At 32.0% G+C, this 18,557-nt stretch overlaps 2 protein-coding genes across 2 annotated transcripts; both read right to left on the bottom strand.

Annotated features, from left to right (window-relative positions):
* Window positions 1-314: 314 nt before the first annotated feature.
* Window positions 315-5,302, bottom strand: LOC110710253 (two-component response regulator ARR11-like). The gene is made up of 5 exons (XM_021888530.1): window positions 4,911-5,302; window positions 3,425-3,577; window positions 2,936-3,292; window positions 2,629-2,705; window positions 315-1,739 (listed from the first exon to the last, which is right to left on the bottom strand). Exons 1-5 carry the CDS (start codon window positions 5,041-5,043, stop codon window positions 603-605), a joined length of 1,857 nt encoding a protein of 618 aa, XP_021744222.1. The 5' UTR covers window positions 5,044-5,302; the 3' UTR covers window positions 315-602.
* Window positions 5,303-13,676: 8,374 nt separating this feature from the next.
* On the bottom strand, window positions 13,677-16,376 carry LOC110710244 (peroxisome biogenesis factor 10-like). The gene is made up of 6 exons (XM_021888521.1): window positions 16,358-16,376; window positions 16,057-16,189; window positions 15,483-15,645; window positions 15,245-15,311; window positions 14,915-15,149; window positions 13,677-14,354 (listed from the first exon to the last, which is right to left on the bottom strand). Exons 2-6 carry the CDS (start codon window positions 16,137-16,139, stop codon window positions 14,147-14,149), a joined length of 756 nt encoding a protein of 251 aa, XP_021744213.1. The 5' UTR covers window positions 16,140-16,189; window positions 16,358-16,376; the 3' UTR covers window positions 13,677-14,146.
* Between the last annotated feature and the right edge of the window lie 2,181 nt (window positions 16,377-18,557).

Genomic DNA, 18,557 nt, shown 5'->3' with positions numbered 1-18,557 from the left:
CAGTGTAAATTCAGCACAAGGTTACCTAAATCATTAACCTCTGTGAAACATGATAAAGATCGACTGTATGAGCTGATGCATAGTGCATGGTATACTTTTGGATTAATTTAACAATGCTAGGTAACAATATGTTGCAACCACCATAACTTATCACATTCTGGGTTAACACATCCATTCAGCATTAGCTGAAATAACTTGAACAAATAAATCTCAAGACATTGCTTAGAGCAATATCTCCTGCCCTCACCAGTGTAGGACTGGAGATTCAGAGAAATGCAGAATTCAATTGTTATAAACCATGCTACAAGTTGGGTTATATAGACATCCAAACATGAAGTATTAAATTGCGCCATGGGAATAGGGGAGAAACCCTTTGTTCTCGGGATGAAATGCACTGCACATAAAAGTTTCAAAAAAAGTTTATATAATTCTTAATTGTTGACATTTAATGTTGTACATGGCTCAAGAGTCTTTACTTAGGAATTAGGGCCATTATAAGTATAACCCAGTTTCTGGCAGTACCAAAGAAGTATTTCATGGAAGGTCTCCTTACAAGCTCCCTCATCTAGAGCTGATCGAGAACAGATGTGATCAAGAGGATATTACACCCAATCAAGAAGATACTCATGATCCAACTTCGGCATATAAGGTGGTAAAGGAGTTTCAGTGTCAAAATCAGGAAAATTGCACCCTGTGAATCCTATGTAATCCAACCCAAAATCTTTTGAGGTAACATCACCATATTGAAGCCAGAGAAACATATCCTCACTTAAGAGTCCAGACGCCAATTCACTCCCTAACACTTGGTTTCTCAGCTCAGATTCAGAACCGGTGACACTACTCGGATCAATTATGCTACTCTGACAGGAAATCTGCTTCTTCATTTCCAGTGTCACATCAAAGCAGGGATCTAAACCTCGTGCACCTACAAGATGACTCTCGGATTGTATAGGAAACGACTGAAGCGGTCTTTCAAACAGGGCCGGTTCCTTAAAACTGCTGACTCCCTGACTAAAGTTCTGGCTTTTCATGTCAGAAACACATCCAAGAACATCAGAATTTGACAGAGGATATGACCCAAGTGCGCTTTCCGTAGGCGATAGCTTCCCTGTATCATTGCCACACTCCTTAACATTCAATGATATGATATCAACGAGGCCTATGTTGTTGCTTTTGCTGATTGATGGACCAGGACTGATATGTGGAGCAGGCTCAAGGATTTCAGGACTGATATGCTGGTGCAAAATAGGCACAGTCGGCTGGTTGAAAGTACAACTCTCCAGTTTTGGATGTGCCTTAAACTCAGGTTCAAACTGCAGGTGATCTGGTACTTCTCTGCTCCAAGGGTACTGACCGGAAACAGGAGAATCAAATGATGCATGCTTTACACTCATATCCAAAGACTCATAAGTATGATTGAGGCCTAACTGTGAGTTCCTAGTGTGAGAATCACAATCTTCAGTACTAAAAGGTATTATATGTTCTGTTAGTGGCAGTGGCAACAATTTGCTGCTTTCTGGATCGTTGTCAGGAGATTTAGAATCAACAGTCTGAACGGGCAATTGATTTCCCTGATATACATGCTTGCTAGTAATGTCATGTTGCCCGAAATTGGAGTTCTGGATGCTAATAAAACTTCCACTGGATTCTTTTGGGGAAAGATCTGGATTCTTCATTCCACCAAAAGAGCTTTCCATTTTATCTTCTTTACGCAGCCTGCTTAGATAAAGCCGATATTTCTGCATAATTAAGGCATTTTCCAAAAAGAAAGTTATACCACAGCATGTAGATAGCATATTAGAGAAGAGAATAGTGACCAGAAATAATCTTTCAGATAAGTTTGGCAACTAAACAAATCTAAGATGCAACATTTTAGGAAATGCTCTTCCTGTTTGCAAATACGTGTTATTTTCACTTTCTTGTAACTTCAAAGACTTGTGTTTAAAAAAATGCTAAACAGTACAGATACATTATTCATATATTTGTGTTAAAAAAATAGTTTCATGATGTTAAATCATTTTCATACTAACTCTTTTCCAAAATGTTCACGACAAAAATGTCTATTAAGAAAATTAGTCAAAATAAAAGAGAACCTTTTTATTCTTGACCTAAATGGCTCTTGAAAATATAACTTCGAATTTAATTAATTTTTTCCCCTTGTTTTTTCTACAATTGATATGATGGTATCAATCTTGAAAGTAGCAAATGCACTGAGAGATTTAAAAAGAAATTACAAGTGAAAATCATGGGGCAGAACAATATTATTTATCGAAGAGTAAATGGTCACATTTGGATTTAAAAATACTATAGGGTAGACTCTGAAAACTGAATCTGTAACTGATCATACATCTTACTGACCTATTATCATTTGTTTTACAGTTAAAATCATTCTTAACTATCTTTTTTAAATTTATTTATGGAGTAATAGCAGATGATTGCTGCGTATTTGATTATGGGTCAACAAGAAATAGACTTTTGCTACCACAGACTTAATGCTGTAGTACATCAACAACACTTTACGACATCCAGGGGCGGGAGCCTCTTCAGAGGCAATGGAGTAAATTTGATGTTAAATGATAGATGGCCTTTAGCAGATATAGGCTTGCAATGATACAGAAATATACTGACCTGCAAATGGCTAGCAACATTCTCCCTGGTTAACCAGGGTACATTCATGAGGTCCAATATCTTTTTCGGACCAATTTCTGCAAAATAAACAATTTCAGGGTTAGACAACAGACAGCAGTTTCCATAATTGACAGATTACTGGCCAAGTATATTACTCTCAAATAACATTGATGCTTATAAATCTAAACAATGAGCAACAATATCAAAGCATCAATGACTAAAAGCACACCAAAGATACTGCAAGAACTGTACCTATGGTGCCATCATAGCCAATCAGATTAGAATTTTGAGGGAAAAAATTACTTACTATCACTGTCAATGCCTAACTGTTTTACAGCTTTCACAAATTTTTGGTGGAGATCCACAGTCCAAACAACTCGAGCTTTCTTTGTGGTAGAAGGATCACTTGAATCTTTTTCGATGTCTACATCCTTTCTTTTCTTTACAAACATTTGGTCACCTCCATAGAGCCCATCATAAGAATGGTCTGTTCCGCTTCTATCTTCAAAGCACTCAATGTCTCTCACGTCATGCATTCTCTTCCTCACTACATGCTGCCATATGTTTTTAAGCTCCTTCATTCTTATTGGTTTGAGGAGATAATCACATGCCCCATGCTGAACACCTTTCATTACCCTGCTAGTTTCCCCATCCACAGACATCACTGCATGAGTAAATGAGGTAAATATAATGTAACTTGTCAAGATGTAAAATATTCCAAGGTCAAAAAACTTGAAAATACAAAGACATGATTAAATTTAGACAATAAACTTGAAACCAATGAAGGCTAACTCACTTATAACTGGCAGGTCCATCTCAAGTCCAACATGCTCGAGAAGTCTGAAGCCATCCATGTCGGGCATGTTGACATCACTGATGACGATGTCAAATCCATCCTTTCGATCACGAAGCAATTTCAAAGCCTCACGAGCTAGCCCACAAGTAGTTACTGAACACCCATCATATAAAAAGAATGTTATAGGAGTTCAGTTGCACAAAACATGGAGTTCAGTATGTCATATATAACACATAGTTTTCTTTACCAAAGAGACTTGCTTTGATTAAATGAATATTAAGAAGTCTTTATATCACTATACAATTTGAATATCAATATGCAAAGACATGAAGATGAATCAAATACTCTATATAAATCAGTCAGCCTAAATGAACTATTTTGTGAAAAATAAACAAAAACTAGCAGAGAATACATTGGAAATTAAAAAAAAAAAAAAAAAAAAAAAAAGAAGGTAACTCGATCTAGTTAGTCGTTGTTGCTGAGAAAAAAGGCGATTCTTCATGGACCAAATAGCAACTCTTCCTAGAGAAATTGTCTTCTAAAACTAGGAACAGATAGAACTAGTCACTAGTCACTAGATATGAACCATCGTCTTTTTCAACCTGGAAAGCTCCACTATTCTTTAATAGTAAAGCAGATACCTTTCACAAAATTCTATCAAATTGACTGAGAATCTAATTCGAGAATAGGAAACATTATCTTGGCTGAAGCTCATTCAGGGATTTAGGTTCAATTCCACACATCACATGAACCAACATAACCAACATGATAAGAATATAGTATGATTCATTTTGGTGATCAATTTGACAGCCTCACATCAAGGAAATCAGCTAGCAAATCTTGAGTTTCTATCACGATATTCTCAATTATGCAACCACCATATGTGATTGGTTCTGTCAACATAACTCCAGAACTTAACTTTCAGATTTACACAATTTTAATTTCTCCGTTGCAATGATAAGATTCAATTGAGGTACCACAACAACACACTTAGTGACCCAACAACAAAAGGATCATCATAAGTTCTTATGCATAATTGTCTCATACTACTTGGACCCCGCTGGCACCAATTCCATCGTTTTTGAATCGTAATATGTAAGAATCATGATCCAAAAAAGGCATAATTAATTACAGTAATCAAGTTTCAGAAAACCCTTTCTAGCATAGATCATCAGTACTCCAAAAACTAACTAAAAAAGCAACATGATCATATCTCAGAACAACTCCTTTTGCTAAAGCTACCTCATTTAATTGAATAATATAATAAACCTATGATCACAACAAATTATGGAAGCATAATAAAATCTGAGAAAGCCCTTTTCAATTCAAACCATCATAACACCAAAATCATCAAAATAACCGACTGAAAGAACAGATTAATCATCTGGGCACAAGCTCAAAAATACACTCACTCAAGCTTTTCCCAAACAATTAGACTGCAAAATCTGGAAAAATAATCAAACAAAAGCAAAGATCACAAAATAACCTTCATAGCAGCATTTCTTGAGCATCTTTTCCAGAATTTTCAACCAAGTAGGATCATCATCAACAACCAGAACCCTCAATCCAGCAGGAAATGTTTCAGTTCTCGGTGTCGAAAACCCATGTTCCATACCCATTTTCTAAGAGAACTGTAAGTAAAAATGGTGTCAAAAAACAGTTGTAGAGTCTCAAGTTAGTTAGGGAAATTCAAAAAAATTCAGAGAAGAAGCAACAGAAAGTGGGATTTATATAAGAAGGGAATTTATGTTGTAAGGTATATTTAATATCAAATTCCAAAGAAAGCTTTAACAGAAAGAGCTATCAATCTCTTTCAATCTGGAAGTTTTAATCTTTTGGGGGGAGAAATGAAGGAAGCTTTTTGAAATGAACGCAGAATATAACGAATATTTGGCGCCGGCTATTACTATAACTCTAATATAAGCTGTTCCCTCTAGTCCTGTCCTAGGTTGCTACATAACGGTCCCGCCTCGCAAAAATGCTCCAATTAGGTGGTTCAGGATCACCACGTCATTATTCTACATACTCGTATTTTTTTAGGTTAATTCATATTGATCTCTTAGTTAAAACCGAATAGGGGTTTAGATTAGGGTCGGGCTAGTTAATTTCAACTAGACCACTATAACTATATGTTTGGGAACGAAATTTGTTCCATTCGATTTGTGTTCAATTCAGTTTGGTTTTGCTGATCATAATTCATACTGCTCTCTTATTTAAAATGAATAGGGGTTTATATTAGGGTCGGACTAGTTAATTTCAACTAGACCACTATAACTATGTTTGGGAACGGAATTTTCATTCGATTTGAGTTCAATACAATTTGGGTTCATTTAGGGTTGAAATAGGGTTAAGCCAGTCAATGGTTGTGTTTCTCCTCCTATATACAAGAATAATCCTTGACAATTGAAATACTCCTTCCGTGTTTACATAAAAGAAATGTTTTCCATTTCCGACCGTGTTCAAATAAATGAAACGTTTTTCTTTTTTTAGTAACTTTTCTCTATTTTTTAATAATATTCTAACTTATTTATGGTCGTCATAAAACATCTTTCTTTCTTCTCTCTTCTCAAACTTATAACCCACTACCTATTATTTTAATAAATTCAACTAACCTTCCTACAACTCCGTAAAAGTCAAAACGTTTCACTTATTTAAACACGGAGAGAGCATTCACTTTTAATGACATTTTAGTTCAGATTAGTTAAAAGGGAATTTTTTAGTAAAATCAAACGTTAATAACACTAATCTATGCGTAATTTTTCCATGCATTTCTATCATTTTAGAAAATGTATTTAATGACTACTCAGAAATCTTAGTCCACTTTCTAAATATGTGTGTATCAAACTTCGATCATTTATCACCCCTCTTCTTTAATTATAATATGTTCACTAGATAACTAGGCACCTGCAGTGCTAAAATTTCATTCATGACTGATGATTGATTTACTGTTACATGCTATACAGTATAGTAACTCCCCTTAGGTTAGCTAGTTAGGGAGTACAACATAATTAATAATGTACTTAATGTATCAATAAATTTTATTTTATTTTTTGACAAAGTATAATATATATCAATAATTAAGGTAGCTAAAAGATAATGTTGGTGCGCCACGATACAATTCTCTACAATAATAATGTAATGTGCATGCCTTAGGCTAGGAATTAATATAATTAATAGTACTCTAATTACAAATAGATCTATGATTTGGCTAATTATCATCCATACCTATGTTTTGACTTGTGCTTTTTATAGCAACACTTTTTGGGAGAAACCCCTACACATCTATAAAGTTAATCCAAATACTAGTAATTAATTTAGTTAATTAAGAATTTTTTTATTAAAGTTAATTATGTTTAAGATGCCCAATTGTTCATATAATTTACTTTGTATAATCAAAAAGCACCTTGTTAACAGCAAAATCACTGGTTTAGGTCCAATACTATTGAGCATTAGTTTTGAGAGTTTATCCTATTTTAACAAAATTAGATTTTTATTATTATTAAAAAAAAAAAAAAAAAAGAAAGTCATTATATAGTACTAAGCTAATTAATATATAAGTGAAATGTGTTTAATAAATAATTACCTCCATTTAAAGTTATACAAGTATGTATTACAAGATCTGTGATTAGTGCCATTCATGAGCTTTCTGCTTTATAAACTCAATGGATTAGAAAAAAAATATATTATTTTACCCACTCTCCAAGTAGTAATTCTTACCGTTGGTAAGCATTGTAACATACCCTCCATTCCTCCAAAACATGCATGTAGCCATGTACTGTATTAATTTACCCTTTTTATGCCTTACTTTTTTTTTTTTTCTTTTTTTTTTGGGGGGGGGGGATGAAATTTTTTTATGCCATTCTTAAGTAAAATCAATAAAACAATTAGCTTATTAGAAAGAGCCTAAAAGGATTGATCGAGGATTTAGCCTAGTGGTTAAGAATTGAGGGTTTGTATACCTTAAGTTGTAGATTCTCAAACATCTCACCCCTATTTGTAAATTGCATTGTCTAAGTGGTTCATTCGGACAGAAAAAAGAGCCTACAAGGTAGTTACATATTGATTTATTACCTTGATAACATTATACATATAGGTCCCAGATTCAAAATTTCTGCCCCTAATTGTAACTTGAAATCAAAAATTGACCATTTTATCAATGTCTTATTATGCAATTTTATTAGATTACAGTTCTAAAGATATGTTGTTTTCATTTGAAATAAGGAGTTTCTGTAGTATATAGTTTGAATCTTTCTATTCTAATTTGGTTTGATTTGATTTGATATGATGTTTTGGACTAACCAAATTTTAAATGTATCTTTACTCTATAGTATAGAAAAAAAATAACATCATTAATTAGTGTGGTTTTGTTGGATTCATCTTAACATTATTTTTTAATATCTAATTGTTCACAATTTTTATTCATACATGCATATCATATCACTAATATATAAAGCCGGACTCGCAACCAGGTCACGAGACAGCGACACTTGACATTCTAGTTTTTCGCCAAGTATCGTGCCACGTAGGCGAAAAATATGTATTATTGTGACATATATGATACTAAATAAGTGATTTTTGGATAGATTTTTTAATTAAGATAAAATTGTTGTATAGAGTTTTATTATCCATAGAATTCTAAAATTTCATATATACAAAACTAATCATAACTTTTAATAAATATCCTATAACTCAATTCTATTTCCATCATCAAATTCATTTCAAAAAGTTCTTTAAATTAAGATACATTTATAATATATATATTTAATCACAAACTTTTATACGTAGCTGGTCTAACCGTGTCACCAACTATTACAAGATCAGAGTTTCGTTAGTGCTATAGGGGTTACTTGGTTAGTGTTATAATGGTTACTCAATCAGTGTTATAGATAGGGGTTACTTAGTCAGTGTTAGAGGTTACTCAGTTAGTATTACAGGGTTACTCGATCAGTTATGTAGGGGTTACTTTGTCCGGTCATATGGTGTGGTTAGCCGCATACAAAATGCATTGTTATTTAATTTATTTAGAAAAAATATTAGAGAATCAGTAAGCTAAGTTTTATTAGTATAAATAATTTTAGTTTGGTAAAAATTATTTCAGTTCAGTGAAAATAATTTAAGTTCAATAAAAATAATTTCAAGTCAATAATAATATAGATATCTATTTACAAACAAAACTATACAAAGTACACTCCATATGATATCGTGTGTCTAAATATCCTACATTATCAAAACGAAGTATTTGACCGTATTAAACATTCAAGTAAAAATGTTATTTAAAATTTTATCAACCATCTAGGCATCGCTCGGACACAAAACTAGTAACAAATAATCCTGATCTAAAATTTTCTAGTTCAATCTAATGTGTCGAGAATAAGTAATAATTTATGAAATAAGATGAAAATAACAAGTTTTAAGTGAAAAAATTATACGAAGTAACTTTTAATTTACCGAACACAAAGTTTAATTATGGCAATCAAAATTAAACATGATTAATACTTCGTTCATTTTAATAATAGCAACATTTTGACTGGCACACTCACATACTTGCTGCTAATGCACAACTTTGACCATTAATATTTACATATTATTAAGAAGTATAAAAGGTTAATATAATGAAAATTTACATAAAAACTAATATAGAAATATTAAAAATTTATATTTCAACATATATATATATATATATATATATATATATATATTTTGATAAAAAAAAATAAAGTCAAAATAAACATGTAAATAATGCAAAAGCCAAATTATTACAATTATTATGAAATGAAAGTAATATTACATTGGGGGCCTAGCCAATAGCTAGGGTTTCATTCCACTCCATGCAAAATATCCTTTTTTTCCTAGTTTTTTGGTAAATGGTCATGAGGCAACAAGTGTACGTTCACTTATTACATGATTTATATGATGAGATAAAAAAATAAAAAATAAAAATAAATAAAAAAAACCCTTAGAAATTAAAAAACTAAAGCAAGTGCAAGTGACACATCCTATCAACATAGAATTAGGACAAATTAAAGCATCCCTTTCAGGTAGGAGTAGTGACCTGACAACGCAAAGCTGTCAATATTTATTTAATTTAATTTATATAATTATATAATGTAATAGAGTGAGAATTTCAAGCTTTTTCAATCATTAATTTATATAAAAAAAAATGTAAGTGGAGATAAAAAGTTGATTATTCTTAATTCCTAAACCCTAATAACCAATAAATTGTAGGGAAAAAATTCTTGTTAATTTTTTTAGGTTTGATTTATGTAAGGGTTTTAATTGTACATAACTTATCATCACTCTATGATTGAGTGTTTTCTACTATTATTAATTAAGCTCCACTAATTAAGTTCTTGTAAAATAATTATTCGTTAAATCCTTAGGATTTAATGCTAACACACCTAAATGGGAAAGGCGGCTGACGATGACATCAAGAATGATCTACGAGTAATGATGAAATTAGTAACTCTCTAATTAAGTGGTAATTTTATAAGGGTTGATTCCCAAATTACAAGAATTTTGTTTTAGTTGAGAGTGATTATTGGATGTTAGTACTTCAAAGAATATATGCTTATTTAAAATCTGTCACTTAGAAGGACCGTATAAGTTCTACTAATTAATTAATTATATTAAATTTTTAATTACCATGTATGTAGTATTGCCTTAGATTAATTAGTGACAACTATAACAATAAATAGTATTAAAAATGTACAACTTTCCTTTAGAAAAGATCTCTTTGCACTTAATTATGGGACTTATGTTTTCCTTATTGACCAACAAGAATTAACTAGCAATTCTTAATTACTCCACATAATATTGCACTCATGTTCACAAACATTACATTTTTGTTTGATGTGATTTTAATTGAGGTCAAGTACACATAAAAAAGCATCATTAGTGGATCCAAAACTTTGTTAATCAACTTTTTGATTGGACAAGTGTCAATTAATAACTCCTCTTTAACTCAAATGCATGAAATATTATATATACTTGAAAATTTCACTTTTTTTTTAAATCAACCTTAGCTTCAACTTTTTGAGAATAAAATAAAATAAAAAAATGAGATTTTTTTTTTTTTTTTTTTGTAAGAAGTACTACTCTTTAGAGAGTGGGGTAGGGAGTGTTTTAGAGAGAAAGAGAGTTTTCAAAAGAAACTCAATTGGCTCTAAAAGGACAAATGCCCACTAAAAATGTTTCTTTATTAATCCAAAAACTATATATTATAATATCTATTTATTGTACACTTTAAAAAAAAATAAAAAAAAATAAATAACTATAAATATTTTTATTATAATAAAAAGGAAGGAAAAAAAAGGGACTAATTGGTGTCAAATAAAATGAGGATGAGCTTCATCCAACTTCCTAGAAGGTGGAAAGTTCTTTTGTTTAATTTAATGAAAAGCAAAAGAATTTTCACCCATTTACCTTCATGGTTTATGCTTACAAATTTGATGCCCTCAGGTGTTGTATTCCCTACATACCTATATATTTGTGCAATTTTAATTCTTTAACAACCTATATAACTAAGACACCTAGCTGGTATTTACAATTAGTTAATTAGCTTAGTAGAAGATGCTGGAAAAATGTATGAATTAGACATGCATGAGGAAGTACTAACAATACAATTATTGCAACATGATACTTCTATTGTGCATCTTTTGGTTGCGGCTTTTAAGGATGTCCAAGTAATATATATACTCCCTCCGATCCAAAGTTATCGACTTAAGTTGACTTCGTGAAGACCTTAAAGTTTATTGTTGAATGTTATTATTGCAAGTGGAAAAAATAGAGGAAGTGATTGGATGGGAAAAAATCAATAGTTGATGTGATTGGAAGAAGAAATGAAGATATAATATTTTAACAATAGTTAACTTTTACTTAAAATGGAAGGAACATGTATTTTAGGACATATTAAAAAGGTAATGTGAACGTTAATTATGAAGTATGAGAAGTACTTGGTAAATTAGATACAACCTCTATATAAGTACTTGGTAAAACTTAAATAATTAACCCTATTAATATCTATTGGATTTCCGGTCATTAAGTCAAGTGAATCAACTAACAATTCATTGTCAAACAAGTTAAATGGAATGTAAAGTTGCAAACGAACAATATGTAACTTTCTATTTATGAAGAATCCGCACCTAAATCTCTCTACATTACATAGCAAATCAGTATAAGACGGTCTCATTCAAACTTGCTATTTAATCGGTGTGATTATGTGAGGCTTGAGAAGAAAATCCCTTTTAATTTTTACTTTTCTTGGCCTCGGTCATCATTCTTGAGATATCCAAATGGTCAATGACATTCAGTTGGGAAACCCAGGCCCAATCAAGATTTCATGAAACAAATATAATTTGTAGGTCCAAACGAAAACTCTGGATCTGGATGGGCTAGCCCATTTATCAAATATTCAAAGCGAAAGGCCCATATAGTTTTTAACCAAAGCAGAACAAGAAAACCAATTGTCCCAAATATATATGTTTGGTACTCCGTACATTTTAAAGGGATAAATTGGAGTTGGAGAAAATTTGTTTCACGGTTTTATAATAATTTATTGTAAGGCTAAAAAGGTCAATTGATTATTTTTTTAAAGAGGTTCCATTTTAGTTTTCACGAGGATATCTTTCAATGTCATGTTGTCATAACATGGAACTAGTTTGTCATTAACGAAATTTGTTTTTGCTTAAGCAATATGATTATTATTGGTAATTAACAAGAATCTTGAAAGGAACTGTTAAGTAGAAAGTGAAAACACTTTGATGGTCCAAAATAAGTACACCAACTACAAAATAAAAATCACAAGTGAAATTTGGAATCTGGGGGCAGTTAACAGTCAAAATCAACAAAGATAATAGGTTGATTTGGTTGCTGAGATATTACTGTACATGATTTTGGTTTAAAAGGGTATAAAGTTACATATTCAACCTTAGCTTAGAATAATAACTTGCAATAAAATAGAGTAAAGCTTCATTTATAATTTTTGGCAAGAATAAATTCACAAAGCTTCATATATAAAATAAAATATTACAAAGGAAGATAATAATATTAATAAATAACTAAAGAGACGTGAAAAATATAATAATATCTTGCTCAAAATCCTCTATCATAAGAAGAATGTAAGAGATGAAGTTATGAGTTATGACAAGTTGATTAACTTCTTCCTTATCCTTTCATTATAATAAAGGTTAATGGTTCATCTCTAGAATTGAATCACATCTCATTTCAACTTAAAAAAGTCAAAACTTTACAAATTTTGACCCCAAGGTCTTATTTGATAAATGACTTTTGACTTTATTGACTTTTGATTTTGACCTTATTATGTGGTCAAGTCATAAAAAAAAAATATTTAGTACTCCATATAAAAAAAATATTTTTTTAAAAATTATTCAAAACTAGTTCTTCATCAAGTAGTATTAAAACGGTGATTAGACAAATATGTTTATAATAGTTGCTACCTTTTCACATATTAAGTGATTGATTAGCACAAAAGTTGGTCATTAACTCGTTATGCAAATCGATTATTGTTAACCGACTTGCAAGAACAATAATACTCCCTTCATTGTTATTTGTTGATTACGTTTGGCATCTTATTTTGAGAGAAAAATAGTTAAAGTGTAACTAACATAAAGGAAGGAGAGAGTAGTCATTAACTAACTAAAACGACTACAGTACAAAGTAACAATCAAGCAGTCTTATGTTGATTACCAAATTGATCTATGATAGAAATCGGTCCGAATTCATGCTCAATTACAACAAAAGTAACTTAATATTCAGTATACAAATATTTTACGTACAATTTATGAATCTTTTTGTGAATTAAAATGCTTTGGATTCAACGCTTTGAACATCCTCACATTAGGTGAACCTTGAATTTTGTACTGATTGAGTGATTTCTTCAAATTCTTACTAGATTGTTCTCCTCTCTACTTGTGCATGTAATTAACACTTTTTAATCGTTTTTAAGAACCGCATAAATTTGTCACTGATCTTTATCATTCGCTCTATGTTTCACACACACATTTTAATTATGGGAAGTAACATAATAGTTATGGTTAGTGTGTTTGCCCAAAAAAAAATTATGGTTAGTATCCTTGGTGATAGGTTTTTCCTAGGTGCTCAAAATTTAGAATGTGAGAATAATAACCAACTACTTTGACGAATATTAGTAATATCAAGTCATATTATTTAAAATTATGAGAAGTTGGGACAATGTGAAGGACATTTCTGAATGAACGGAATATTACTTCACTAGTAACGAACAACTTTAAGATATATAGTCAATGATCATTTAGTTGTTAATCATAAAAAGATGTGTGGGTAACACCAGCACAAATTCATCAAATTATTGAGAGGGGGAAACCCAGAAGATACACAATAGAGTAACTTGACAATTCCTTCCCAGATTCTAAAAGGCCAGAGTTGGATGTCAAGCATACCTTTACTTACTTCTACACTAGGTTACAGATGCCTCAACCAGGAAGCGTTCTTATTTTTTGCTGCAGGCGATCTTCCACAACCTGAACATCTAAAGCTTCCACTGATGTCTGAACACAAACAGCAGAATATCTAACCAGGTAAAGAACATCTGATGACAACGTTTACAGTTGTTAATCCACCATCGCAAATTCGCAAGGTGAACATAATACCAGACACTATATACAATCAGTGGTTGGCTCCTTTAAAACAAAGTACTTTCTTAGGTTCTTTTCCTCTTTCTCTAGCTCATATCATGTAATCATACACGAAGAAATGGGTATCAGGTGTTGCAAGTGGAAGGCTATCAATGTACAAGTAGAAACGGGTCAGGTTTTCTCTTGCAATGGTGATCGAGTCAACAACCTCATGGTTGTTTGTGAGAACCCACAAATCTTTAGAGGTTACCCTCTTTAGGCTTCCCCGGCAAAATGGGCAGGACCTTGATCTTGAATTCCTGTCAATACACAGTCAATTAAAAAGAAACATACCGTTGCAAATAACAGAATCCCATTTTGGCTTCAATTCAGTGAGAAAAGAGGATGCAAATAAGGGAAACAAATGATGAAACAGAAGAGGTTAAGGATGCCTAGGACTATTCACATCCTACCATCCAAGGAAATTCCAAAGGAGAATTTTCAGAACCATACATTGCCTTGCCTTTCTCCTTCCCTTAATTCTTTTCTAACTGGCTTGGAAAGGGGTGATCACCAAATTGTTAATTTATTTCGGATCCTAAACTAAGGTTTCAATTGCCAATATCAATGTCATGTGATCCATGTAATGATGTAACTTACCCCCTTATCCGGAAAGCACATCCTCTCAAAAGTAAGATATTAATATGATCAACCATGATATGTACCTATTCCTGTCCTACCTGTTAATCAATCAAAACAAAGAATTGAAATCCCTCATCTGCTATACCTTCTTTACCTCCCCCAACTGAATAACCTTTCATTAAAAACAATGCCAAAGAATTCCGAGACTTAAAGCAGTAAAAGAGGAATACAAGCATACCAATCATGAAAGCAACTGATGCACAAGGAATGACCGCAAGTGGGCAACACCATCTTAGTGCCAGGTTCCATACAAATCCCACATTCATCATCCCTCTCCAAATCATTATCAGGAAGTTTCCACTTGTCATCCAATCTCTTTCGGCTCATAATATCCGAGCTCCTAGATTTTTTGCTACCTTCTTCCAATTCAATTAGATTACCTTCTAGCAGCCTAAGTGACGGGTATATCACAGCTGCAAGCAAACATTTCCTAAAAGGCTTCAAATTATGCTTCAAATGAGAACATATAATAAGAAAAGAAAGCAACACAAGACTCATTTTATTATACCATAGAATTCCCTTAAAGAAGCCTTCTTTTCTTGGGAAGACATTGTTGGCATTCCATCAACATAAACCTAATCAAAAGCATTTATTTCCAAAATGTAAGTTTGTTGTCAAGGAAACAATAAGAAAAAGGAAATTACTCTCTCTGTCTCATTCTACTTGCCCCATTTGACTCAAATAAAATGAGATGGAGGGAGTAACGAAGAACAACATGTACAACATAGGGTATTAGGCAGGCGCACCTTGTATACTAAAATTTGATGCAGTCCCAAAAAATTAGGGAGGGCATCTGTACAACTATAATCCATCAATTCTATCAAATATATGAAAAAGGGTGCCAAAGGACTGTAAGATAGTCTCATCTGAACACTATCCCCACAGTAGTCCCTTGGAAGAGAAGCTGCCCTGGAAATTTTAAAACACAAATTTTATTAAATCAGTATGAAACACTCTAAGAATCAAATCAAAAACAGAATTTGATAAACCCCAGAAAAAGGGGGATGCTACACAAATGCAAAAGGAATATAAATTGTCACCTAAAAAAATATTATAAAGTCATACAATAAACAATCCCTTCAACAAATTAACTTAACCATTTCCATGATATATACTTGCATACACCAACTTTAAAGTTTTAACCATTTGCATGGTATACAACACCCAAAAATATGAACGGATGAAAACAGAAAGTGAGAAGAACTTCGAAAAATATATAAATGATTTACAAATTAGAGATATGCTTACAAATATGAAATATCCCATTATGTTCATGTATTAGAAACTCAAATTATAAAAACAGAAGATTGAAAAGTTTACAGATTATTGGCATGCTGAATATCAGCTTCAAGAGCTTTGATTGATTCTCTGTAAGAAGATTTGCTGGGCTGCTTCTGCCACATAAGTCCTGTTTTGAGCCTTTTCACCAGAATTTTGTGACTAGAAAATACACCTATGAAAACAGGGAAGGATTTTAGAGAGAGAAAGAGAGAGAGAGAGTTTTCTAGAGAGAATGTTGTAAAGAAGAGCAGTAAGGAAAGGAAAGGGGGTATGTAGTGACAACTTTAAAAATTAGTTGCCATTAAAAGATAAGTATAAGATAAAGCACACTTGCTTAAACCTTTTTCCTTCTCCAAGGAAAGAAAAGGATGTCTTCAATTAATCTCTCTTCCAACCTCTGTCTAAACTTCTTCTCCAAATAATTTTGTGGTCAGACTCGTATTCAATTCCAATTTTTTTTATTTATGATATTGCAATTTTTAAATATATGTTTGAAAAATATAGTCAATAGTGTCGTCAATTCTATGTTAAAATAATGCGTCACATTTAAAATTGTCAAGCTAAACTTACTGGAGTCATAATGTAAAACATCATTTCTTAATTTCTTCAACAAACCATTCCGGTAGATCATATAGTGATAAAAAGAATAAGATTATTAAGATTTCACTACAAATAAATTATGACATAAATTCTTTCAGGAAATCAATAAATTATTATGTGATGCATACAAAAATAAATAATAATAATAATAATAATATAGCTCAAAACTCTTCATTTAACAACCAAATTATCAAGAAAAGTGATGCCAGAAGCTGATCAATAGAACCTCCCTCTGGACCCCCCCACATACCACCTCTTTGCTACCTAATTCAATTTTCAACTAAATGTTAATTTGTAGGTAAGCACTTCCTGATTTTCACCCCCTTTTTATAAGTATTATTTTGCCTTTTTATTCTGGAGTGTGCTCAACTGCTCATCATCAATAATTGATGACAAAGCCACTTTTTCTGAGCACTAATGGGCTTTATTTATGTCTTACTCAATAAAGATTTAAAGATGGCCCAAATAGGTATAACCCCAAGGTGAAGTCCAATGGATCAGAACATGATAACTTAAGAAGTACCCAAAATAAGATGACCCATTACATTTGTTACAAGTTTATCACAGATGATTTTTGGTAGACCACCTATGTCCGGAATGGAAAGGTTTTATAAAAAAAATGTATTACACTCTGTAATTGGATTTTTAGGATCATATTGCATTCCATTGGATAGAAATAAATGAAGAAAAATATATACATATATACATATGTACACGCGTACCTCGTAGGGTCGTGGGGGTGACAATGTGGCATTTAACTTCATGCAGCCAATACCATCCCTCTAAGAATTTAGGTTGGTAATCTTGGTATTGTTCTAGTAGTGTCAATGCAATAACTCCCACGAAAAAACCAAGATAGGGTACTTCATTAAAATCCAAAAGAAAGAAACTTATAGTACTAGCAAACAAACATACAACCAAGAGGACAACAATAGTACTGATAAAAAAAACTATGAACCAAACAAATGAGATGGTACTTCTAAAATATGAACAAACAAATTAAATGAACCTTTTTACTGGAAGATAGTGAGGGTCACATTACCTACTGATGAAATTTGGACCAACCTTGATTTGTGTTCATATGAAAGAAAAACACCACTCTCCATGGCTTTTTTGAGCTTTTAAAAGGTGATGTTGACTTGGTCTAAAGGGACAAAAAAGAAAGAGAGATTTAAAAAAACAATTACAAGTGTACCTAAATAAAAGAGAAGGAAGACAAATGAAATAGAATACTAAAACTCAAAATAATGGCATGCAAAATCCAGTACCCTTGCATGAATGCATGGTAAAGATCCCTTTGATCATATTACAAAAACAATCATTTTGTCATTATATTTTATATTTTTTATATTTTGGTTATTGTCCATGACAGCTCCATGGGCTGAAAATAAACTGTGGAGCGTGAACTATTTTAGTGGTTCCTCTATTTTCTAAGTAAGGGCCATTAATTGAAAACATTTGCATACTAATGAATGATAGCATCATTAGCATGACTAATCATAATACTTGTCTCGTCTTTGACTTTTTTTTTTTTTTTTTAATAGCAATTATCTAAATATTTTAAAATGTCATAAAAAGTTATCACATCTCCCAAACATACTCTCTTTTATGTAAATAAAGTTTTTTTGAGAGGGGGGGGGGGGGGTGGGGGGAATGAAAAGAAGACAACTATCATATTTCATAGGGATATTTCAGTAAAATAATGGTAGATCCTTAATAAGAGTTTGAGACAATGTGACTATAAATTCCTAACCAAAGGAGTACTTGTTAAGTGTCCAATAATAGAACAGAGCATTCAAATATCAAGACTTTAAGATTTAACACATACTGGGGGGTAAACATTTAAAACTGTCAATTTAAGATAAACAAAAAATTGAAAGACAATACTGAAATAGAGAGGTTATACAATCAAGACCACAGTTTAGGAACCACAGGAAATA

Source organism: Chenopodium quinoa, unplaced genomic scaffold, assembly GCF_001683475.1.
Source record: "Chenopodium quinoa cultivar QQ74 unplaced genomic scaffold, ASM168347v1, whole genome shotgun sequence".
NCBI classification, from domain to species: Eukaryota; Viridiplantae; Streptophyta; class Magnoliopsida; order Caryophyllales; family Amaranthaceae; genus Chenopodium; species Chenopodium quinoa.
This window is presented reverse-complemented; position numbering and strand designations above follow the sequence as displayed.